General features: G+C 42.3%; 3 protein-coding genes and 1 pseudogene across 3 annotated transcripts in view; 3 read left to right on the top strand and 1 right to left on the bottom strand.

Annotated features, from left to right (window-relative positions):
- Window positions 1-24,524, top strand: part of LOC148000713 (uncharacterized) — a 99,154-nt gene that overhangs the window by 12,167 nt on the left and 62,463 nt on the right. The window lies entirely within an intron of this gene.
- Window positions 1-24,524, top strand: part of LOC148000714 (disks large homolog 5-like) — a 122,379-nt gene that overhangs the window by 53,957 nt on the left and 43,898 nt on the right. The gene's annotated exons all lie outside the window — the stretch shown is intronic.
- Window positions 286-3,787, top strand: LOC134481938 (uncharacterized). The gene is made up of 4 exons (XM_087586965.1): window positions 286-434; window positions 1,184-1,343; window positions 2,723-2,854; window positions 3,298-3,787. The coding sequence occupies exons 1-4, from the start codon at window positions 344-346 to the stop codon at window positions 3,515-3,517; spliced, it is 603 nt and encodes a 200-aa protein (XP_087443091.1). The 5' UTR covers window positions 286-343; the 3' UTR covers window positions 3,518-3,787.
- LOC148000717 (small integral membrane protein 14 pseudogene) lies at window positions 16,104-16,403 on the bottom strand (annotated as a pseudogene).

The following is a 24,524-nucleotide window of genomic DNA, read 5'->3' as shown; positions in this document are numbered from 1 at the left end:
CTCTTATCCAATTCAGGGTTGTAACCAACTCTCCCCATCAAAAGCATTGATGACATCCGATGAAGCAGAGAGAAATATCTAAGTCTGGAGGAGAAGTTGCCAAAGGATATTCCCTGGGTCACAGGAGAGGCTGCAGAAAAGGGCCCCATAGACATTGGTTGCTTTTGGGAGAGCTGGGTAGCAGGGAGCCATAGAACTTCCGAGTGACGTCATCAGTAATCTCTTCCTTGGACAATCTCTTGTATCTAAGAGAGCACTAGAATCTTCTGTGATGTCACCAGTGTTGTTGTGACACCAACTGCCTTTGGGGTTCCATCAGTGCCTTTTGGGTTCACAAATAGGCATGTTTCACCAGCTGCTCAAGCTCGTTCAGAAGGAGGGGGGAGACCAAGGAGAGACCAGACGGAGGCAGAAGAAAGCTGGCCTTCTGTCTTGTAAGTACGGAAGAATGAAATCATTCTGGGGAAGGCACAGTGAGTACTGGGTAGAGTCGGGGAACTTCCTCCAGGAGGTAGGTTTGAGCTGAGCCTTTCAGGAGGCGGCCTTACAAGCAGGAGCCTTGGAATTTGTCAATGGCAGACCAAGAGTCAAGAGTCCTGATGATTAATTTGACAGAGAGCCAGGAATTGGCAGGCCTGCAGTTTCTTTTCTATGAGCTTTTTAATTTCTACTGCCAAGGAATGCCAGGAGGAAGCCCTATGAGGATAAAATGTGCCCATTCATGGTTGGGAGTTGAAGCACTTCATCCTCTAGATTACTGTAGGTTACTAAGTCTGTGATGACAAGAACAAGGAAGGATGCATCCCCTAGTCATGAATTGAGGTCTCAGACACTTTAAGCTTGAACACACGATTAGGGTTTGATGGTGCTGTGAACTCCAGGATTTACCTGCTCCACATCTGATATCTGCTGACAATGTCCCAAATCTTTATGTCTGAGGTAGATTCTATCTTTCAGTATGAGGGATCATGTAATAGTGAGTGAGGCTTATGTATGGCAATGGAGGTTGGGAAGAGGGAAATAGCTTAAGAGTCCACATTAAGGATAGCGTTTCTTCTCTTTCAGGGATTCAACAAGTCTCCAGCCTTTCCGCTTCCTCAACCTCCATTTTGAGACTCAGAATGGTCTTTTCTACCCATGGGCTATCCAATATGTACATTCACTTGTGTTTATCTATCTACAGGGTTTATTAGGAAGGCATCATCAGAAAATTTCATCAGTAACCATGAAAAGCGTATAAAGAATTTGGAGGAACTAAAACTTGAAATCCAGAAGTGTAAATCTGAGCGGGATGAACTTTCTCAAATCCTGGACCTTTATGTCAATGATGGTTTGAACTACAGGTAGTCATTATGCCCTGTAACCTACTGACTGTCTTGTGCTCTCTCTGCTAAGCCAAGATTTCCTCACATCAAGAAAGTGTTTCACCTCTCATCCTGGACTTTAAGGAGCCTTGGCAGGTGCTGGCCTGTGAGAGAAGCTAGGTGCTGTGTGTTTAGGGTCAACCTCTCTTGTACTTGACCCTGAGCTCCTTGGAGTTGGATTGGTCTTTTTCAACAGCTGGAAGGACCTGGTCACACTTGCTGCATCTAAGTGTGGGAATGAAATGCCTGAATGTCATCACTCTTACTCTGATTTTGGTCGTTATACACTGATTCTATGGCACCTCTATGATAAAGTTGGCATTCTAATTATGTTTGTATATGGGTTGGTATGTATGGATGGATGTGAAAGTATTTGTGTGTGTTTTGCTCAGGATCAGGGAGTCTGGGACCTTTGATTGGGTCTGAGGATTTGTTTGATGAACAGTTTGCAGGTCATGATAGTGATGAGTCTGTGGAGGCCGTCATTGATCAACAGAGCACTTTGCTCCTTCTGTTTACCTTGCTGGCACATAGGACTCTCCTGTTGGGAGGAGGTGTTATGAATCCTCTTCCCTGTAAAAAGTAGTTACGGCCTCTGGGAGTCATGTAACAAGGATTGAGAATCCCTGCTTTCAAAACAAGAGAAATGTCATCACATCTTTCTGTTGGACCCAAGGCTATGGCACAGACTGGAGGAAACATATTATACTTCGTACACAACTGTTCAATTCCTTCATGCTTACCTGGCCAGATCTTGAAGGTCTGTTCCCTCCATTTGGTCCCCTGGCTCTGCCGTCCAATGCCCAGGATAATGAGTTTAACCAGCACCAATAGGAAGGAGCAAGTTTGTGTTATATACTGGGCTTAGGTAGGCCAGAGAACAGTCTGATTTCATTTATTTATTTATTTATTTATTTATTTATTTATTTATTTATTTATTTTCCTGCTTTGAACTTTATTTTCTTTTTTTAATTATCCAAGGATGGTTTACTGTGACCTAGAAAAGGTCACTGTGGGAATAAATTCTTGGCACTTGTTATTCCCAAACATGCAGCTCTCAGAATTTCCCCCCTCCTATACAGAGGGTCTTTATAGGACCATACTTCACCAGCCTTTTAAGGATTACTTATTTCAAAACAAATGTGTGCTGACTTGCAGAGAAATATTTTCTATGGAAGAGTGATGGTTTGAGTCTCACTGTTGTGTTTTTGCTGTGGTCTTTGAGTTTTCCACTTTCTTCCCTAGCCCCCATTCCTTGAATTTGAATTTTTATTGAAAATTTTTTATTTACACTTCATCTAATTGTGAAATCATGAGTTCAGACAGTTATTTGTTCCTTGGGCCATGTTCTAACACAGGCTGAACATTGAATTGCCAATGCTTAAATCCCAACATGAGATGAGAACGATGGATATGCATAAGATGACCAACTGGATAAGTGATGCCATGGAGAAGTACAAGGAGCTCACACAAGAGAACAATTCCTACCGGTGAGTCACTGACAGAAAGGAGACCCCAGCACTAGGCGGGGAATATTTCTGTCCAGCTATGACTTTGAAAAAAAGATCTGTGGTCCATGAGAAACACGTGGGAAGATTGTATAGCTGCTGGGTCTTCTATCAGCCCTCAGAGGGGATTGGCCCTCTACCTGCCAATGACTTTAGAATACCATGAACACATAAGCACCCGTATGCAACATTTCCTCTGCTTTGAGGTATATATACCCTCTAGTGTCAGGATTTTCTGAAGTACTTTGATTCCCGTGGACTGCGGACTCGGGATTTGACCTGCCTCTAATTGGTGCTATCATGCAAACTGTGGCTCTAGTCTGGAGATGCCTGGGGATGGGGCCCTTGAAGGGATGATTGTACTTGCAGGAGTGGCAGGCAAATAGAAACTGCCTGGGATTTACCATTATTTGTTTTTGATTCAGCATCAGAAACTTCCACCTCCTGAATGAATGCAATGAATTGAAGAAGAATGTAAGGATTTTGATGAATGAGAACAGAAAACTGCTGGTGGAGCAGACGGAACTGCAAGCATCCTGTGAGGAGGGAAAGAGGTTCTGTGAGGAGGCCAGCAAGACCATCTACACCACAGATATTGAATCCTTGTGTCCTGTACTTTTGAGTAAATCGAATGTATCCTTGTGAATCAAACAGTGATATCGAACTCGTCACTCTTAAGAACCTTCTTTATTGAAGTGTGATGTAACCATCTGAAATCCCACAGCTCTCAGGCAGAGATGGATCTCTGCATTCTCACAGGGATTGGGCATCATAATGACTTCCCAGTCAGACTGAGATACAAAGAAAATTGTACTTTCAGTGTAGATTGTGTGTCCAACTCTGAATACCAACTTCATGATGAAAAAATTATCAACGCTGTATCCTTATCAAATATTTAGCGACCGCTAAAATATACTCTTTTGTGGATGAGAGTGTTGAACATATTAATGGAATATTCATCAGGCTTTCTCTAGTATCTCCCAGGAAATAAAACCATATTATAGGGAGTATAGAAGCAGTCATGAAACAGAATTGCTTGCTTTTGGTTTCCTTCAAACATGATATCAATTGTAACTGCACAGAAGAGATAATAAATTGCAAGACCTTTCAGGGGATAGGGTTTTTATGGTTGGTTGTTTTCTTGTTCTTGATTAGGATGATGACTTTTGTTCTTGACAATGTACTATGTTCCATTTGGGATTTCAACTCAAGCAGATCACATAGTTTACAATTCAGTTTCTAGATTTCTTTAAAAGCTGGACAAAATATCCAGGCAAAGGTGCCCTATGAGTTTTCTCCTTTGTTTTTCCTCCTTTGGGTGCTTTTGTTTTTGTTTGTTGTTGTCGTTGATTTATTTTATAGTCATGAGTGTTTTGCCTTCTGTAGGTCTCTGCATGCTGTTCCCCAAAGGCCAGAAGAGGTCATTGGGTTTCACCTGGAACTTAAGTGACAGAGGATTGTTAGGTGCCCTGCAGGTCTTTTGAGAAACAAATTCTCAAATGATGAGCCATCTCTCCAGCCCCTACCGTGGACGTTTGTCCTTCATTGTGTTCCTTATTTGTGGCAATGGATCATACCTGAACAAAGTGTTTCTTGAGATATGTAGGGACACATTTATGGGGTCTGCATGCTAATAATCTAGACTTCCAGGCATCTATGTGAAGTTTTTAAGTTAGGGTTTCACTGCCGAGAACAGATACCATGACTAAGACAAATGTTATAAAGGACAGCATTTAATTGGAGCTGGCTTAAAGGTTCAGATCTTCAGTTCTTTATCATCAAGGTGGGAGCCTGGCAGCATCTAAGCAGATATGGTGCCGTAGGAGCTGAGAGTTCTACATCTTCATGTGATGTTTCCTAGCAGAATACTCAGTTTCAGGCAGCTAGGATGAGGGTCTTAAAGCCCAGACCCACAGCGAAACACCTGACCCAACAAGGAAATACCTACTCCAAAGGAGCCATACTGTATAATAGTACCGCTCCCTGGGCCAAGCATATACAAACCTTCACATTCCACTCTGAGGCTTCCAGAGGCTTCTTCAAACCTATGAGACTATGGGGGCCACATCTAAACATAGCACAATGCAAAATCCATTAGGTCAACTTCCAGAATTCCCATACTTCATAGCAGTTTTAAAAATGTTCAGTGTAAAGTTGAACGTCTCATCTGAGATTGATCCAAGCACTTAGCTGTAACACCCACACTAGACAGGAACCCAGCTGCGTAAACTTTAAACTCTGCATCTCCATGTCTGATGTCAATGTGGTCTTCAGATCTCCAACTCCCTTTTGATCTTTGTTGGTTGCAAGAAAAGTTTCCTGCTGTGCTGTTTGCACTCCCTGTTAGCAGCTTTCCTCAGTAGAGAGTCCATGGCTCTGGCATCTCAAACATCTGTATGTCTCCAAGGCGACTTCAATGTTCCAGCTTCTTCCCTCAATATCTGGGACCCACACATGATCTGGGCTCCTCCGAAGAGTTGGGGTCACGTCTCCAGCTCTGCCCTCTGTAGCACTCTAACCTCTGGTTGATCCATACCACTGATGCTTCTGTTCTTGGTGATCATCCAGTGGCACTGGAATTCCCAATGTACTGGGGTCTTTCACTGCAACTAAGCTTCACCAGAGCCTTACATAGGCTCTTTTCGTGGTGCCCAGTCCCAGATTCTTTGCATGACCTCTGAAGTCCTGGGCCATCAAGAAAAATGGAGTCATCACCTTCACTAATGGCCTTCCATGGCATCTCACAGTGTCAAGCCTCACCTCCTCTTCATGACCATTTCATGTCTTCAAAACCAGTACCAACTGAGTGACTGTTAGACTTTACCAAGGAGAGCTGTAGCACCAGCTTCAGCCTTGGCTCTTTCTATAACACAGCTTCTTTGTGCTCTCAAAAAGCACTCCCCGTAAGATTTTACCACTTTGATCCTGGTCTCATTTTAATCACCACTAATTTCTTAGTTCCAGTGAACCAGCACCAATTGTCCAGTAGTCCCTTCTATTCTGTACACTACATCAGGGCTTTGTGGGCAAAGCTGCTGACTTCTGCTGCTCGGAGGTGCTGGAATTGCTCACCTCACTTTATTCCATTATCACTAGCTTCCTGTTTTCCACTCCTTCCCTGCCTCAGCTTGCCTGTCCTGGATCTTCCTGTGTAGATTGACCTTGAACTCAGATCTTCATGCCTGTCTCAACACCCTGGCAGTCCCCTACATTGGGGAAATGATCCTTCAGAGGTTGGTGAAGTTAGGGTTTTACTGCTGTGAACATATAGCATGACCAGTGAAAGTCTTATAAAGGACAACATTTAATTGCAGCTGGCTTACAGGTTAAGATGTTTAGTCCAATATCTTTAAGGTGGGGGCATGTCACCCTCTAAGCAGGTGTGGTGTAGTGGGAGTTGTGAGTTCTACATCTTCATCAGAAGGCTGCTAGCAGAATACTAACATTCAGGCCTTTCTCTGACCCCAGATATCTTAATCAAGCAACTGGCTTTTGAAAATGCTAATACAGTAGTGAAACACTGTCTCAAAAACCAACCAACCTGGAAGTCCCACACCCGCGGATCCCGGCCCGCAGCAGCTCTCTGCTCCCAAACCCCGTGGGAGAGAGACCTCACCGCCTGATCAGGTGGGCACTCCTGAGGCTGCAGAGCGGAGGAGACCACCAACACTGCCCACCCCTGCCCACATCCCTGGCCCAAGAGGCAACTGTATAAGGCCTCTGGGTTCCCGTAGGGGAGGGCCCAGGAGCGGCAGGATCCCTGCGCCTGAGACACCGCCAGAACCTGAAGGAAACAGACCGGATAAACAGTTCTCTGCACCCAAACCCCGTGGGAGGGAGAGCTAAACCTTCAGAGAGGCGGACACGCCTGGGAAACCAGAAGAGACTGCACTCTGTGCACATCCAGACGCCAGAGGAAAACACCAAACGCCATCTGGAACCCTGGTGCACGGAGGCTCCCAGAAAGAGCGGCGCAGATCTTCCCGGTTGCTGCCGCCGCGGAGAGGACTTAGGCAGTACCCCACGAGCAAACTTGAGCCTTGGAACCACAGGTAGGACCAACTTTTCCCCTGCAAGAAACCTGCCTGGTGAACTCAAGACACAGGCCCACAGGAACAGCTGAAGACCTGTAGAGAGGAAAAACTACACGCCCGAAAGCAGAACACTCTGTCCCCATAACTGGCTGAAAGAAAACAGGAAAACAGGTCTACAGCACTCCTGACACACAGGCTTATAGGACAGTCTAGCCACGGTCAGAAATAGCAGAACAAAGTAACACTAGAGATAATCTGATGGCGAGAGGCAAGCGCAGGAACCCAAGCAACAGAAACCAAGACGACATGGCATCATCGGAGCCCAATTCTCCCACCAAAGCAAACACTGAATATCCAAACACACCAGAAAAGCAAGATCTAGTTTCAAAATCATATTTGATCATGATGCTGGAGGACTTCAAGAAAGACATAAAGAACTCCCTTAGAGAACAAGTAGAAGCCTACAGAGAGGAATCGCAAAAATCCCTGAAAGAATTCCAGGAAAACACAATCAAACAGTTGAAGGAATTAAAAATGGAAATAGAAGCAATCAAGAAAGAACACATGGAAACAACCCTGGACATAGAAAATCAAAAGAAAAGACAAGGAGCTGTAGATACAAGCTTCACCAACAGAATACAAGAGATGGAAGAGAGAATCTCGGGAGCAGAAGATTCCATAGAAATCATTGACTCAACTGTCAAAGATAATGTAAAGCAGAAAAAGCTACTGGTCCAAAACATACAGGAAATCCAGGACTCAATGAGAAGATCAAACCTAAGGATAATAGGTATAGAAGAGAGTGAAGACTCCCAGCTCAAAGGACCAGTAAATATCTTCAACAAAATCATAGAAGAAAACTTCCCTAACCTAAAAAAAGAGATACCCATAGGCATACAAGAAGCCTACAGAACTCCAAATAGATTGGACCAGAAAAGAAACACCTCCCGTCACATAATTGTCAAAACACCAAACGCACAAAATAAAGAAAGAATATTAAAAGCAGTAAGGGAAAAAGGTCAAGTAACATATAAAGGCAGACCTATCAGAATCACACCAGACTTTTCGCCAGAAACTATGAAGGCCAGAAGATCCTGGACAGATGTCATACAGACCCTAAGAGAACACAAATGCCAGCCCAGGTTACTGTATCCTGCAAAACTCTCAATTAACATAGATGGAGAAACCAAGATATTCCATGACAAAACCAAATTTACACAATATCTTTCTACAAATCCAGCACTACAAAGGATAATAAAGGGTAAAGCCCAACATAAGGAGGCAAGCTATACCCTAGAAGAAGCAAGAAACTAATCGTCTTGGCAACAAAACAAGGAGAATGAAAGCACACAAACATAACCTCACATCCAAATATGAATATAACAGGAAGCAATAATCACTATTCCTTAATATCTCTCAATATCAATGGCCTCAACTCCCCAATAAAAAGACATAGATTAACAAACTGGATACGCAATGAGGACCCTGCATTCTGCTGCCTACAGGAAACACACCTCAGAGACAAAGACAGACACTACCTCAGAGTGAAAGGCTGGAAAACAACTTTCCAAGCAAATGGTCAGAAGAAGCAAGCTGGAGTAGCCATTCTAATATCAAATAAAATCAATTTTCAATTAAAAGTCATCAAAAAAGATAAGGAAGGACACTTCATATTCATCAAAGGAAAAATCCACCAAGATGAACTCTCAATCCTCATCTTCGGTTGGTTTATATACAAGTGTGCAATTTCTAGGCTTGAAAGTAAAATGATGCTATCTGGTGCTGGATAGAGGAGCCTTATTTTTTATTATGGCAGCTTGCTATTTTTGTAATATGGTGATTTGGTTGAACACATTAAAGTACAGTAGTAACTGATCTCCCCCTCTTCCTGGATGAGTGAGGAGATGATTAAATGTTGATGTCAGCATCCATGAGCATATTCAGATGAGCTTCTGCTTCTGTTGAAAAGGATGCTGTGTTTGATTGTGGTCCGAAGCTTTGAAGCACTACTTGGCATCTCCTTCCTTGGAGGTCTCACTGTTTAAACATAACAGATTTGATAGCTTGTTGGTAAGGTGAGGTCCAGCTTGTCTCCACTAGGTCATCTTCATGTGAATCCGGTGGTTATACGGTTTTGTTCTAGGGATATTTCATTTTTTTAATAACGGTTTTAGCTGACATTCATGGAGAGAATGAATCCTTAGAAGTGTGCCACTAGTGAAAGGAAATCCTGTCTAGAGTATGTTTCTTTACAAAGCTGTGTCACACCATCCTTTGGGCCCTCTGCTGGAAAAGTAGAATCAAGTCTCAAATAATGCCTTTTAAATTGTATCCTCTAGTATTATAGATGTAGGACAGTACTGTATCATACCTCTGTGGATGTAAAATAGCTTGTACCTGCTTTATGATACGTAGTAGTGACCGTGCTTTATCAGAGCTGTTTTTAATGATGTTGCTCAGAATGTTTTCTTTCCAGATGATGATTGAGAAGCTAATTTAAAAAAAAATGGTGCCAGGTACCACAAGAGTAACAGAACTGTGCTGTTTTCTCGGGTTTTGTTTTTTTACTTTTTTTTTTTTTAATGGAGTGTGCTGGATGTCTCTACAGTTTTGTTCAGATGACTGCAGAACCTGGAAAAGCTGTTGCTGCTGTTGATGCATAACACACTGCTATTATTGGTCTTTTTATATAAATATAAATATATATATACAGATATATAATTTGATTTTTTTGAAACTTTACCTGTGCTGTCAACTTTCGAAAAAAGTATCCCCGTTTACTGTGTTGAGTTGGCACTGTACAGAAATTAACAGCCATATTGGTCTAGAAATGTTGAACTTAAGTTTTTTCCATTTGTACAGGGGTAACACACTGTATTAAATATGTAAGGTCTTATATACGTGGGTTTGATTACAAAAACTAATAAAGTATTCTCTAAATAAAAATAAATAAATAAATAAATAAATCTTAAAAAAAAAAAACCAACCAACCAACCAAACAGACAAAGACAAATTAAAAATAGCAACAACAACAAACGAAAGAAAGAAAACACCAATGCATACTCTTATGTGGCCTTGCCAACAAGTTATTTCTGAATTGTAAATAAAAATGCCTATAGTCAAAAGCTGTGCAGAATTAAGACAGGTGTTCCCTGGTGATTCCAGCTTGGGGGTGGGGGGAGACCATGACAGACAGGGGTAGAAAGAAGAACGTAAATAGAGGAGAAGCCACCATGAGGTAAGAGTCTGTAAATAATTAACCTTGTGAGTGGGCTAATTGGAGTGAAAAGCAGCTCAGACAAAACCATGGCAAATTACACAATGGAACTTTTGGAGAAATATGCATAATAGTACAGAGGATAGCTATCTGCTCAGTTCCTGTCCTGATTATGGATTATCATAAACATAAAGCTTGTGTGCACCTTTTATCCAGAAACTAAATGGACAAAGTATGGGCAGAAATCCATGGTTGAGATCAAATACTTTCTACCACACAAAACCAGATCTAGCACCTAGAATTACAATCTTCCCAAGCCCAGATACCTACAGACCAGCATAGAAACACAACCAGTAACAGCCATGACATTAAAATCTTTATTAGAACCATCAACACTATCACAGAAGGCCCTGAATATGTCAACATGACTGAAGAACAAGAATAAAAAAAGATTGTAAAACAGCATTTGCACATATCATAGAGGTCTTTAAAGAGAAAAATAAAGAAATCTGTGAAAACACTAACTGTGGAAGGAAATGAATGAAGGAAACATAAAGGGAGAGATGTGGATGAGTAAAATGTAGGAACTCAAATAGTCTCTCAGAGGCAGACCTTAATAACAGACTCCAACAGATGGAATAGAGAACCTCAGGCATTGAAGAGATGATAGAAGGAATGGATACGTAGATAGAGGAAATCTTAAATCCAAAGGGAGGAAAAGAGTGGAGGGGGAAAGGAATAAAGGAAAAGTAAAGGAAGGAAGGAAGGAAAGAAGGAAGGAAGGAAGGAAGGAAGGAAGGAAGGAAGGAAGGAAGGAAGGAAGGAAGAGAATCCTGGGAGAAAACATGCAAGAAGTAGGATTTTTCTGCTAAATAACAAATATAATAATAAAATGATAAAGACAATAAAGTATATAGGAAGGATGAAAATATGGGCTGGAGAGATGGCTCAGCGGTTAAGAGCACCCGACTACTCTTCCGGAGGTCCTGAGTTCAATTCCCAGCAACCACATGGTGGCTCACAACCATCTGTAAAGAGATTTGATGCCCTCTTCTGGTGTGTCTGAAGGAAGGATGAAAATAAACTTGGGTCAAAGGCAAATAAGACAAAAAAAAAACAAAAATAAAAACCAAAAACAAGAAAAAAAAACCATTCTCAACCGAAATCATAGAAGAAAATGTCCTTAACTTAAGCAAGAGTCTTATCAAAGTAAAAGGAGCACACAGTATGAAACAGACTGGAGTCGCGAAGAAATTCCCCTGGGCATATATTACCTAAGACAGGAAACATGGAGAACAAATAAAGTGTAATAAAAGCTGCAAGGGTAAAAGTACTGGTAACATACACAGTCAGTCCTCCCATGAGAATTACACATCACTTCTCGCTAGAGACTCTAAAAGCCAGAAGAGCCTGGATAGATGCACTGAAGACTAAGAGACCAGACTAATAAAGTTGGATTTTAGTTGACCCAAGTGCCTCTCTTCTTTTATCACATGCAATATTATTAGATACTTCCTAAAATTGCCTTCCGAGCTTCTTTGAGGAAGCCTGAGGAGCTTAAGACCTCTGATAAAGTATTTTCTACAAAAGGACCTGCTTGCTTTTTTCTTATTTCTACTACAGCAGGATGGAGGCAAAGTTTTTTGCAAACTACTTTTAATAAGTAGCCCACATCATAGGTAATGGAAGAGAAAAGTTATTAGGATATGGGGGAAGAGGACCTGTTCAGCAATAGTTCTTCAGGAACGAGCTTGTTTTTCTTTGGCAGCAGTTCAGTACACAGCAAGCAGCAAACATGACTCCAGAGGGGATTTCACAGGGGAGGAAAGCAGGAGTGTGGTGGAAACATTGTGCAGCGGCTGTGCAGACTCAGGAGCTCCTGCTCAAGCTGCAACAAGGCACCCTGTGCTCTGAAGCACAGCAGCTTAGCCAGTTAGCTGGAGACCTGGCTCTCCCACTGCCCGCCTTACCTGGAATCCGCACAGGATCCAAGAGGACAAACAACTGTGCCTAAGCTGAGCCGGCAGGGTCAAAGCGCCTGTGAAGGACCTGCAGGCACCACCTTTGTCAGCTTCATCAGACCAGAGAGTCTTTTCCTCCTTCAAGCATGGCACCCCGCCCATTTTCTTTCACTCCCTGCCCTCATTTTGATGGCTTCTACCTCCCTTCATAAGTTTGTCGTTTAGTTTCTTTTTTCTCTCTCTTTTTTGCTTCTTTGTTACTTTCTTTCTTTCAACTAATATAAAGGACCAGCAATTTGATATTTTTTAACATTTATTTATTTATTTATTTATTTATTTATTTATTTATTTATTTATTTATTATGTATATATCATACAGCTTTCTGCCTGCATGTATGCACCTGCAGGCCAGAAGAGGGCACCAGACCTGATTATAGATGGTTGAAAGCCACCATGTGGTTGCTGGGAATTGAACTCAGGACCTCTGGAAGAGCAGACAGTGCTCTTAACCTCTGAGCCATCTCTCCAGCCATTTTTTTTAACATTTATTTATTATAAGTGCACTGTAGCTGTCTGCAGACACACCAGAAAGGGCATCAGAACTCATTACAGGTGGTTGTGAGCCACCATGTAGTTGCTGGGATTTGAACTCAGGACCTCTGGAAGAGCAGTCAGTGCTCTTAACCACTAAGCCATCTCTCCAGCCCGCAATTTGATATTTCTAACCTAATATTTGTTGTGGTTTATGCCATGCATACTTGCACATTAAAATTCTTTTTTCTTACATTTGCCTCACTTTAATCGGACTCATTAGCTTAGCTCAATCTCGGTTCTTGGGTTTTCTGAGGTGAGTGAATGTTGGGGTGACCTCATTTCCAACTCCTGATCCTTCTGCCTCTAAAGTCAAATGCTTATAATTTTCAAAGCTTTCTTTGTCAGTGGATATGTGTGTGTGTCTGTGCACATACATGCTACAATTTTCAGTTCATGTTTCTACCATGGGTCCCAGGTATTGAACTCAGATAATCACACTAGTGCAGCAAGTTCTTTACCTGCTGAGTACCTTGCTGCTATTGCACGTGTGTGTGTGTGTGTGTGTGTGTGTGTCTAATTTTCATATATGTATATACCATATATTGTGCCTATCTCTGCCTCTCAATACCATTGTCCTTCCTTTCCTCACCTCTTCTATCATTTCTTTTTATCCCTCTGGACAGTTGCTCTTTGTTCACATCAGTTTAAAATGTAGGAACACACACACACTGTTTGAAACCAAATTAAAATGAAAAAATAAAAATATGCAGTCTTTTTGATCAGTACTCCTTAGCAATAGCTTTTCTTTGATTTTTTTATACAATTGATATATAATAATTAATGGGCAAGCAGCTTGAAATTTTTCCTTAATGATTATATCCTTGGATTTTCATAAATGTTTCATAAATGTTATTATACTATCTGCAGATAAAAATGTCAACTTTTCATTCCTACAGTGACAGGCCTTAAATTATCACCTTCCTCCATTCTGACCACAGCAGTCTGCTGTCTCTAAGGGCGATCACCACTTACTGCTCAATAAAAGGGGAACAGAAGAGTGGTGTTGTTCTGACCCCTTCTAGCCAAATGGCCCTTATGTGTTTGTCCTGAAGAAATGTGGATATGGATTGCTAGGTATGGGCTGCCACCTTGTGGAAGTGAGAATTCAGTGCACCTGAGGGATGTCTTCTCCCACAGTTGCCTTGGCTGGAGGATTCCTGAATCATCCCAGTCACAAGCACTCCACTCTCAAAAGAAACCCAACCTCAGCCTTAAAGGAAACGGACACTTAATTTCCACTGAGATTCGTGCACATCCCTCACTCTGGCATAAGTCCAAAGGACTTTCAGAAAAATGATAGGGCACGTAACGCCATTAGAAAATTCATCGCTTCTCAGCCTTTTGGCTAAGATCAAGTGTAGAAAATTCATGCCAGAGTCTTCTGTCTAGTCCAATGGAACAATGCCTCGAAATACCCAGCTACAAGTTGTTAATCTATACGCCATGTCATGAACCATCTAAGGTGATAGCATATTTCATAATGCCCTAGTATGCCCTAGTAACAAACATAATTGCTTGTTTGTGGATTTAGGACACAAAGAAGAAAGTGCCTTTCATGGTGGTGGTCCACTGTTACTTCAAGAGTTCAAGCAGGAGGGCAGAGGCAGGGAGTAGAACATCCTTGTTTACATAGATAGTTCCATGCTAAATACAAACAAAAAGATCTTGGATTACAAATACAAAACCCCAAATAAACATGTCATTGCAGATGTGTGTCCCTTCTGAGCGCACAGGGTAAGACCAAACTTTATCATGCCAAGAGAACATTCATAAGAAAATTACTGGAGACACCAGGCAGATTAGAATAGACGTAATGGTGCCGGAGAGGTGGTTCCACAGTTAATACTGGCTACTGTTCCAGAGGTCTGGAGTTCAATTCCCAGTAACCACACAGTGGCTCACAACCATCTATAGTGAGATCTGGCGCCCTCTTCTGGCCTGTAAGCATGCATGCAGGCAGAATGCTGTATACGTCATAAATCTTAAACAAACTAAAATAAAAGTAAATAGGTTTGGAAAGCTCTGTGTGTTTTATGTAAAAAGTGCAACTACATCTATTGCTATCCTGCATAGATATCCAGTGGCCTGCGGCGTCTTTCTATTTCTGATCGTTTACTCACCACTTCAATATCTGAGACCAGTGTCACTTATGATATACTTCATCTAAGTTATAATGCACCATTGTCACTCAAGCCTGGAAATATTAACCCTTTGAAGGAATGTATAAAGAGTTTTAGTCAGTATGTTGTCACAGGATCTGTCAGGGGTTGGAGAGATGGTTCAGGGATTAAGAGTACCAACTGCTCTCCCAGAGATCCTGAGTTCAAATCTCAACAACCACATGGCTACCTACAGCCATCTGCAATGGGACCTGACGCCCTCTTCTGGTGTGTTTGAAGATAGCTACAATATACTCACACAAGTAAAAAGTATGAAAAAAAAAGGAAAAAAACGGGACCTCTCAGTATAATCTGGCAGAACTAAACATCATGGACTTGCTGGGTGAAACAGGGTGGCCTTGATCCTACAGGAATCTACCTACTTCTTTATCCCAAGCACTGAAATTGGCACTTGGAGTCACTATGCCCAGTTGTGAAGAGTCCTTTCATGGTCGTGCTGAGCAACTTTGCTTATCCTTTCCCATCAGCCACTTCTTTCTATGTAAATGAGACCATTTCTGTAGTGTCTGGTTTCAGGTGAATTCTGATTGGCTGTGTGATTCTGACATTTTTGTGGCTCCAGTTGACTAAAGAGGAACCCATCCATGGTTTTCTAGGTCTCTGAGTGTTTTACCTCTTTTAAAAATATTAATCAATCATGTTTATTTAAAGTATTACCATCAGAAATTTGTAATGGTAATTAAAAAAAATCAGTAAACAACCAAATCAATTTTCCTATTCTAGCCATATAAGCCAGCTGGACTTTGTAAGGAAAATGATCTAAAGTATCAGTGTCAAGGACTACAGAAAACTGCCACCCACAGGTAAACTGCCACAGTAAAGTGACTACAGCATGGCTCTGTCACTCATACCAGACAACCAGAATATACCTTATGAAAAGAATTAAAATCTATCCAAACCACTTAAAATACTTAAATGCAGAAACCTTAATTTTCCTTCAGTTGGGCCAGAAACCACCACAGACGCTATGGTCAGGGTTCCAGGGAGAACGAGTGGAATGTTTAAGCTTAGGCCAACCAACACAGCCCTCGACTTTTCAAAGAAATCATTTACTGGGGTATACTGTAAACAAGGACTGTGGCAACACAGGAAACAAAGGCAGTTGGCAAGTGAAACTTCTAGAAGCTCATGAAAACAATACCATCCACACTGCAGACGGAAAAGGAGAGACAGGTAATGCCATGTTCTCTTCAGTCGTTCGGTCGTGCAGGGCATCAAACAATCGCTCTTTCCCACACCAGGATGTTAGCCCACAGGAGGGGCTGGCGGGACCTGTCCACTGTGAGGACTGGAGGGCTTTCCAGGAAGGCTGAAGCCTCTCAGGTTAGGAGGCCTCAGTAGAAAGAGGAGCACAGCGATCACCATCCAGGCCATCAAGATCACAGTGATGCTGATGCCACTGTCGCCTGAGGGCCCTGGCAATTCCCGAAGGCATTCTGTGTTGGTGCAATAGGACTGGGACTGCCGGAGCAGATTGATGAATTTTCTCATAGCGCGTTCATGAGAGCAAATACATTCACAGGGATCAAATCCCCCTTCAACCATGGTTGGTTACCAGCTTGTTTTTACTCAACTCTTTAAAGCCACCCATACAAGTGGTGGTGGGGACGGTGGTGGCCTGGAGTGTTCTGGATGCCCCTGTCGCTGCCACTGCTGCTGCTGGCTGCCACCCTCCTCCCCTCCAGATTAGATAGACCATGTCACTATTAGCCACTAGACACAGATCTGTGTTTTTCCTTTTGTATGGGTGGATGCATCACGAGGTTGTCAAGTGTGGGCAGAATCTGGGAGACAGCTTTGCCTATCGAGGTTGGTGTTAGTCTTTGTATGGTTACCAGGGACCAATTCCAGATCCTCTGGAAGAACAATAAGTGATTTCAACTGCTGTGATATCTTCCCTGCCCCTTCCTCTATACCTTGATCTTTCTTTTTCTCCCCCCCCCCACCCCCGGAGCTGGGGACCGAACCCAGGGCTTTGCGGTTGCCAGGCAACCGCTCTTCCACTGAGCTAAATCCCCAGCCCCATACTTTGATCTTTCTGTAGTCTCTCTGACTCCATCTGCCATAACGAACACTTCATCTCATAAAGCACGGTGGACAATAGCTACTGTGAAAAATACCATAAGTTGACAGAGCCTCCATTTTCACATAAATATATAAACACATAAATACACATACCTACCTAAAGAAACACAGAGACACACATAAACACACGCACAGAACACACAAAGACACACACAGACACACACAGCCCAAGTCATCATATTCTTTAGTAATTCTGTCCAGAGCAGAGCAGTTATAGATAGAAGAAAGTACAATTCCCAGCAATTTCAACTGAATATCATGTAATGCATATTTATGAAATACATATTTCACAGTATTTTAGGATTAGAGTACATTATACTATCTATCCTTTATTTTCAAAAGTATCGAAAGTTATGAAGAGAATTCCAGCCTAGTATCAGACTTGGGGCCATCAGAGTCAGAACAGGTTGGTGTTTGAAACTTTCTTTTATTACAACTGTTTCCTAATGTCACATAGGAAAACCGGCTTCAGTCAGAAATGCCTGTAACTACCACATGCATCTGAATCTCACCCTGGGAAAACCATGAGAATCCATGAGAGAATGTGTGTGGCTCTTTGATGTCCAGCTTTCCTGTAGGTCTCTTCTGGCTTGCACGGATACCACTCCTTGATTCCTCCCTCTAAATGGCCGTGCAACCTTCTTGCCTTGCTCTGCTGCTGGTCACTGACAACTTAAGGAAGGTAAAAATTGCCTAGTGTGTTAGTGAAGCAGGCCTTTGAATGTCGCTCTGAGGGGTTTTGGGGAGAGAATCGACGTAAAGCTCACTCTGAATGGTGGTAACACCATAACTCTCAGGCCAGGTGCCTGCACTGAATGGCACAGAGAGGAAGCTAAGAGCTAGAATTTCCCTATTTCTGCTCCCTGCTCCACCCACATGGAAAGAGTCTCATTCACATCCTGCCAGCCAGTCCACTTCTACCAACTGCACCTCTCACGGCTACACTCACCCCTTCTAGGATGGAGTCTGTGCTTCCCGACTCTGAGCCAATGGAACCCTCCTTTCTTAAAATGCTTCTGTGACAGAATGGGAAACACGACCAGTGCAGTCACTGCTTCCTTCTGCCCTTTGCAGTCTCCTCCCGCCTGGTTCCCTCACAGCCTTTCCAGTCCAATGTGTCTCCAAGAAAACAGGCTAAAGATTTCACCTTAATTCTCCTTTGACTTGTCTCTGGTAAGTGCCTTTTGCTATATCAGCCCAGGTAGAAGAGTGAAAGAGGAAAAAGAGAAGAGAAGACAGTAGATGGTCTAGGCAAGGGATAACTGAAGTTCTCCTTGTAACACAAGCTACTTCCCAAGATATTACCACTAATCCAGTTTCTGTGTCAATATGGCCCCCAAAACCTAATCACCTATCATTAGAGCACATTTGCTGACACACTTTTATTGCAGTTCAATTTCTATTGCATGCCTTTTGAAAACACATCTAGGGGCTGGGGATTTGGCTCAGTGGTAGAGCGCTTGCCTAGGAAGCGCAAGGCCCTGGGTTCGGTCCCCAGCTCCGAAAAAAAAGAAAAGTAAAAAAAAAAAAAAGAAAGAAAGAAAAGAAAGAAAACACATCTAAAAGTGGGGTGGGCTTTTCCAGCTAGATTCATGACCTCTTCTCTCCCACTCAGCACCCGTACTCAAATCACCTTCGGACATCTCGTTTCCTAAACACAGGTGTGGCTATCTCTTTTACTTTTCCCCATGGGATAGTTTAGTTAGAATGATCTTACCGCACCAGCCCATCAATGACTGGCTTTCTAGCTTTAATGACTTAGGAAAATTTCTGTTTGTTGATAATGGAAATCGCCCACTGTATAAAGTCATTTGCTCCTGCTCTCAAACAGAGGAAAAGAAAGAAAGAAAAGGTCTGCCTGCGGGCATACTCAAGGTAGGTCAAGGCCTGTTGGCAGATTTTTCAGCCTGCTGAGGTATGGAACCATAAGAGAAGGTGTACTTGAGGTTTAAATTTCTATTTACCTTGGTGGAAAAAAACGGAGAAGTTTGGGGAACGGGAACGAATGCATTGTTTATTTTAACAATTTGTTTCTGTTAGCTTGTGGTTATGCTTCCCACAGTACTACAGTAAAACAGGGCTTTGAGAAATATGCTTGTTGTTGCCTTGTACCCACCAGCATTCCTTTCATAACTGTGTCTTTCGTCTTCTTTTGGCCTTTCATATTCTGATCCTCATCTGCCCCTCAGAGGACCTTTCCACTTCCTACCAGTCAGTACACCAAAGTAGGGCCATGCTGTTTCAGGAAACTGGAATTTCTGAAAAGCCCATTGAATCTGGAAAGCAATATACCCCAGGATATGTCCTGTAGGTCAGAGTAAGATGTTGCAAAAAGAGGAAAACTGACTGATCTCCCACTTTGTGCTTTCAAAAAGAACAAATACTTCAAAAACTTAGTTTCTCCCTCCTCCCCATTACAGAATCTGATTTCAGCCCTGCACACTGTGCTCTCCTGGATCCATGGATGCTAAACTGCAGGTTCTGGAGATGCCAACCCCTCAATGTCTGCTCAACTCAGTCCATTCATTCTCAGTTCCTGGAGTGATTGCGTCCACCGACCCAGACGCCCATCGCCGATCGAGAGTATTCCACGCAGCGGATCGAGTTCCAGCAAGCAGAAGGATCTTCAGTCACAGAGCACATTGCGGACCTTACCTGACACGCTGAACAGAACTAAGAGGTTACTGAGAAACAAGTGTGTGTGAATACCATCCTATGTCGCCATCTTCTGGGCACATACAGAATTACATCCTATTACCTTACTTGGGAGTCCGAGGCTTCCTTCTACCCTCTCAAGTTCAAGTCACAGATGCAGATATTCACAGCCACCCACTGGACTAAGCCTGGGGACCACAATGAAAGAGTCAGGGGAAAGCCTGAAGGAGATGAAGGGTTTGGAACTCAATATGAAGAACAACAATATCAATTAACTGGACCGTTCAGAGCTCCTCGGGACTAAACTACCAACTAAAGAGGATACATGGTCCTGGCCATGGCTCCTGATACATAAAGTGTAGAGCATGTGTAGCAACAACTGGCTCATCTGACATCTATGGGAAGGGAGACAACTGGCCCTGTAGAAACTTGATGTCCCAGAGAAGGGGGATGCTAGAGGGGTGAAGTGGAAGTGGGTGGGTAGATGGAGGAGTGCCCTCTTAGAAACAAAGAGGACTGGGAGGGTATGGGGGTTCAAAGTGGAGAGATCAATGATGGGGATGACATTTGAAATGTAAACAAATAAAATGACTAGTGTATAATAGATGGTAACAGACGTCTCCATAAGGACTAGATATTTATTATCTGTAGCAGGTTCATTGAAAGTCAAAATCCATAATTGTTGTGACTTACTTATTATTGAAATTTCACATAGATGAACCCAAGCAACATTTTAACTTTTCTCCTTGAACCTATAATAAATCATTAGTTACCTTTATAAAACAATTTAAAAAGCAATTAGGGTTTCTACTCTCTTAGGCTTCGATACAGTGCCTCATTTTAGCTGTCCCTCTCTATGTTCCCTCCATTGCTGCCTCGCCCTGTCTCTTCACATTTCACATTCCTATCCCTGACAGTGTCCCTCAGCAACCCATGAGTGAACTTGTACTTCCCTAAATGAGGACAGTCTGGCCCACGTCCCTAGACCCTCACACTAAACTGATCATACAGTCACACAGATTGAAGAATCAACAGCTAACATCCACATTTAAGTGAATATGTATCCCATTTGTCTTTTTCAGCCTGGATTACCGCATCCAGAATGACTTTTACTAGATCCATTCATTGTCCTGCCTATTGCATGCTTCCTTTTGCCTTTTGTAATTGTTAAGCAGCAATGCAATCTGTAAATGCACCACGTTTTCTTTATGCAGTCATCCGTTAAGGGACAACTTAAATATTTCCAAATTCTAAGTATTACAAACGAGCTTCACTGAACATGGTTGAGCAAAGGTCTGTATTCTATGATGAATCAACATCTGGACATGAGACCTAGAGTTGTATCTTAAGGAACAACAATTTTCACCTTCCTGAAGAACCATCATACTGATCTCCGAAGTTGCTGTAGAAGTTTGCCTTTCCACCAGGAGAATATGAATGTTCCCCTTGCTCCATAACCCAGTCAGCTTGAGTTGTCACACGTGTTATTAACCTTAGTCATATTGACAAATATGAAAAGTGATCTCAGAGTAATTTTAATTTGCATTTGTGTGATGTACTAGGATGTTGAATATTTCTTATGAATTTCTCAGTCATTTAAGTTTCTTCTATTATGAATGTTATGCTTAGATAAGTAGCACATTTTAATTATTTTTCTTGAAATATAGTGTTTTAGTTTTTCAAATACATTTTTATATTAGCCTGTTGGGCCATACCTTGGAGTGTTTCCCTTCCCCCTCGCTGTGCCTTTCAGCCTGCTATGGCAAGAAGTTGTTTACACCTTTGGCAGCTGCTCTAGGCCCCTAATTTGGGGCCAGTACCTTCCATGGCACCCAGTCCTCTTGCTGAGCCTTTCAGCTTATTGATGTTAAGAAGTTGTTTACGCCCCTGTGTTGGGCCAGAACTTGCCACGATGCAGATTTTTCCCCTTTTCCTATTTTCCTGGTTGGGGATTTTCGCCTGCTTTATTGTTTTTCCACGGCTTTTGCCTCTGGTATATAAGGAGATCTCAGTAAAGCCCGGATAGCATTCTTTTAACACGAATGACCCGAGTGTGTGTTCCTTCTTAACTCTTATAGTCCTATGCCCGAATCTCAGTGTCTGGATGACACAGGCATCATCAAATGGAGGTCCCACCAAGATCGGGAAAGAGAGGACAACCTGACGAGATGGTCCCAGGAAACCAGCCAGTGAAGGAGGGACGCATTGGGGAAAATGGGCCAGGAAAGGTCCCAGTAAGCAGGATACAGAAGCACCGTGGGAATTGAAAACACATGCAAAGAAAAATAAAGATTTGGGGTAGTGGTGAGTAAACCTTGTAAAAAGGGACAAGGTAATAATGGTCAAATGTTTTTGTGTATGTGTTCTTTTAGAGTTATGCTAAAATCTAGAGAAGCAAAGTCAATTCTCATTGATGCTTTTAGGCTTTGGACCCTGATTAGAGACAGTTTACACCCCAGACAAGAGAGAAAATGGTTTGAGAAAAACAGTCCTCCCAGACTCTCCACAGATGCTTTGGCAAAAGAAGGAAAATGAGATTAAGCTTTTTAAGAGCTCTCCTAGGGACATCCTGCCTCCTTGCTGGCTCCTATTGGAGAAGTGCTCATTTCTGGTTCTGGGTCCTTTAGGTAGGATATCTGGGTCCCTTTGGTGGGACACCATCTAGCTCCTTCCCTCTATGTCTATTGTCTGTCCTTGGTGCACCAAGCTATCCACGGGTGTCAGTTTATGTCTGGGTTTTTCTTCTGGTTGCTTGAATGTTTTGTGTTTCATGTTTAAAAGAAAAAATGGTGAAAACTTTAAATGCTGGTTGATTCTCCCCTTGATTAAGTTTTAAGTCCTTTCAAGAAATAACAAATAAATAAAAACCGTTTCAATTGACCTTTGGAGCCGTGCATCCTAGATAACTGGTTATCTCTGGTGTTAACTATTATGCATGTCCCTGACTGGATCAGGCCTCAATGGAGGAATGTAGCTAGGAGCCTAGGTCTGTCCACTGGGGAAGCTCCCCAGGGGGCTGGCTAAATAGATTAAATAGACTAAATACACTAGCTGGTCTTAAAGGTGCCAGCAGCTTCAAAACTTCTATGGTAAGGGAGCTGGTGTCTGTTTCTCTTAGAGAAATCTGTGACTGTGATTATTGGATTCAACACGTAACAAGGTGCTTCTTTTAAAATGACAGCTAAAAAAGTAAAAATTGTGTTTGATCTAAATAGTAAAGATATGTGTAGTCACTTCATTTTTTTTCTGTTTGGTTTTAAATGTATAATACGCTTTACGTGTCTTGGCTATAGGTTACTGGCTTTTAAGTTATTGGGTATGGTTAAAAATTTGTAACATTGGTAACAGAAATTTGGCTTAAAAAAGGAGTCATTCTAGACAACACGTGGCATGAGGCAACCCAGGGAAACAGGTCTAGGTTGGGTAATACTTTACTATAACTCTTATCATGGAAACAGGACTTATAAAAGAATTTAGGGCAGTGTCTCTTTGGTTCGGTATTAGAGCCTGCACTATCGTTCCTTCATATGCCAGGCTTGGCCGTCATACTTTATAGCATGAGGAATGGACTTGGTGTTTTGAAGAGACTGGATTTTGGAGGATAGATAGTTTGGTGGAGGGTGAGTTTTGCTTTCCAAAGTTATGGCTGTGCTCAGGTGTTAGGAGGGAAACTTAAAGATTTTGGCTAATGATTGCCAGTGTTACATTGACTACAGTTTACAGTCTGATCCCAGACAGACTCAGGATTCTAACTCACACATATTTGTAATTAAGAAAAAATCAAACAGGTGGAGATTGTGACAAGGGTTGATGAGGCTATGGAACTCATAAGAGCATTACAGCCCGGTTGCTTACTGCAACTGCTATTTCAAGAAATACATATAGAATTATTATAGATTTAAGAGATTGCTTTTATGCTGTTTCTTGCACTCTTGGGTTGTTGTGAAATATTTCATTTCTTGTGTTTCCTTGGGTTTTGTTTGACTTGACCATACATTTGTAAGACTTTTCGAAAGAAAAATGTATTCATTTTTATTTATTTTGGTGAATTGTTCTTGGCTGACTTTTGTCTGTGGTTCCTCTGAATGCAATTCCCTCGGTGGCCAGAGGAGGCACCAGATACCGAGTTATAAATGATGGTTAAGCACCCTGTAGGTCCTCTGAGTGAAGACAGCAGGTTGCCCAGGTGTGCACCATGATGTCCTACAGCTTCTCTGCTTCCTCCTGCTCTTCCTTGGCCAGCAGCACTTTGCGTTCTGCCCCTCCATGGCTCTCACTTGGGTCTCAGTTCCCTCACTTTTGGGGATTTTAAATTTTCAGAATGTACAGAAAGATTACAATTTGATGTTTGACCTATACCTGAGAAGCTTTTTTGCCAGGAAAAGGGAGTTTCCATTGCATAAAATGGGATGGTAAGGCCAAGATTTCAGGAAAAAACATGGGTGAATATATTGAAACCATGACCCCTCTCAAGGCACAATCCATGAAACAACGTACTCCAACTTGCATACATTTAAAGGTGTAGGAAAAAAAAATATTGGACTCTAGGGAACAGTAAAAATTGTGGGAATTGGATTATATGTCACATGCATGGACCCTGGGTTTATACATTTCAGGGAGAAGAATATCCATCATCCACGGTCTTTAGATCTTTGACTGTTAACAAAGATGTTCTCTCCATTTCAAGCCCGGATACAACTCTCCCTCTCCTCAGCAACTGAGTTGTAATGAAGGAGTGAGAACTCTGAAGCTCTGGAAGGAGAGTGTGCGAATGGGTGTTCCTGGCTCAAAAGTGAGTCTCTGGAAAAGCCACTGCAGAAACTGGCCAGTCTGGTAGAGGTAGTTAGCAAGTAAGCTATGGCATTTCCCAGTGACATCACCGGTAGTGTCTTCCCTGGAAATTCTCTTGTATCCAGGAGACACTAG

Source organism: Rattus norvegicus, chromosome 15, assembly GCF_021556685.1.
Source record: "Rattus norvegicus strain SHRSP/BbbUtx chromosome 15, alternate assembly SHRSP_T2T, whole genome shotgun sequence".
Taxonomy (NCBI): Eukaryota; Metazoa; Chordata; class Mammalia; order Rodentia; family Muridae; genus Rattus; species Rattus norvegicus.
This window is presented reverse-complemented; position numbering and strand designations above follow the sequence as displayed.

What these genes read in the sequence shown, in the direction of transcription:
- LOC134481938 (XM_087586965.1), top strand. Translation starts at nt 344, where the DNA reads ATGTTTCACCAGCTGCTCAAGCTCGTTCAGAAGGAGGGGGGAGACCAA. An exon ending in GAAAGCTGGCCTTCTGTCTT is followed by an intron (nt 435 to 1,183) that starts GTAAGTACGGAA and finishes ATCTATCTACAG; the next exon opens with GGTTTATTAGGAAGGCATCA. An exon ending in CAAGAGAACAATTCCTACCG is followed by an intron (nt 2,855 to 3,297) that starts GTGAGTCACTGA and finishes TTTTTGATTCAG; the next exon opens with CATCAGAAACTTCCACCTCC.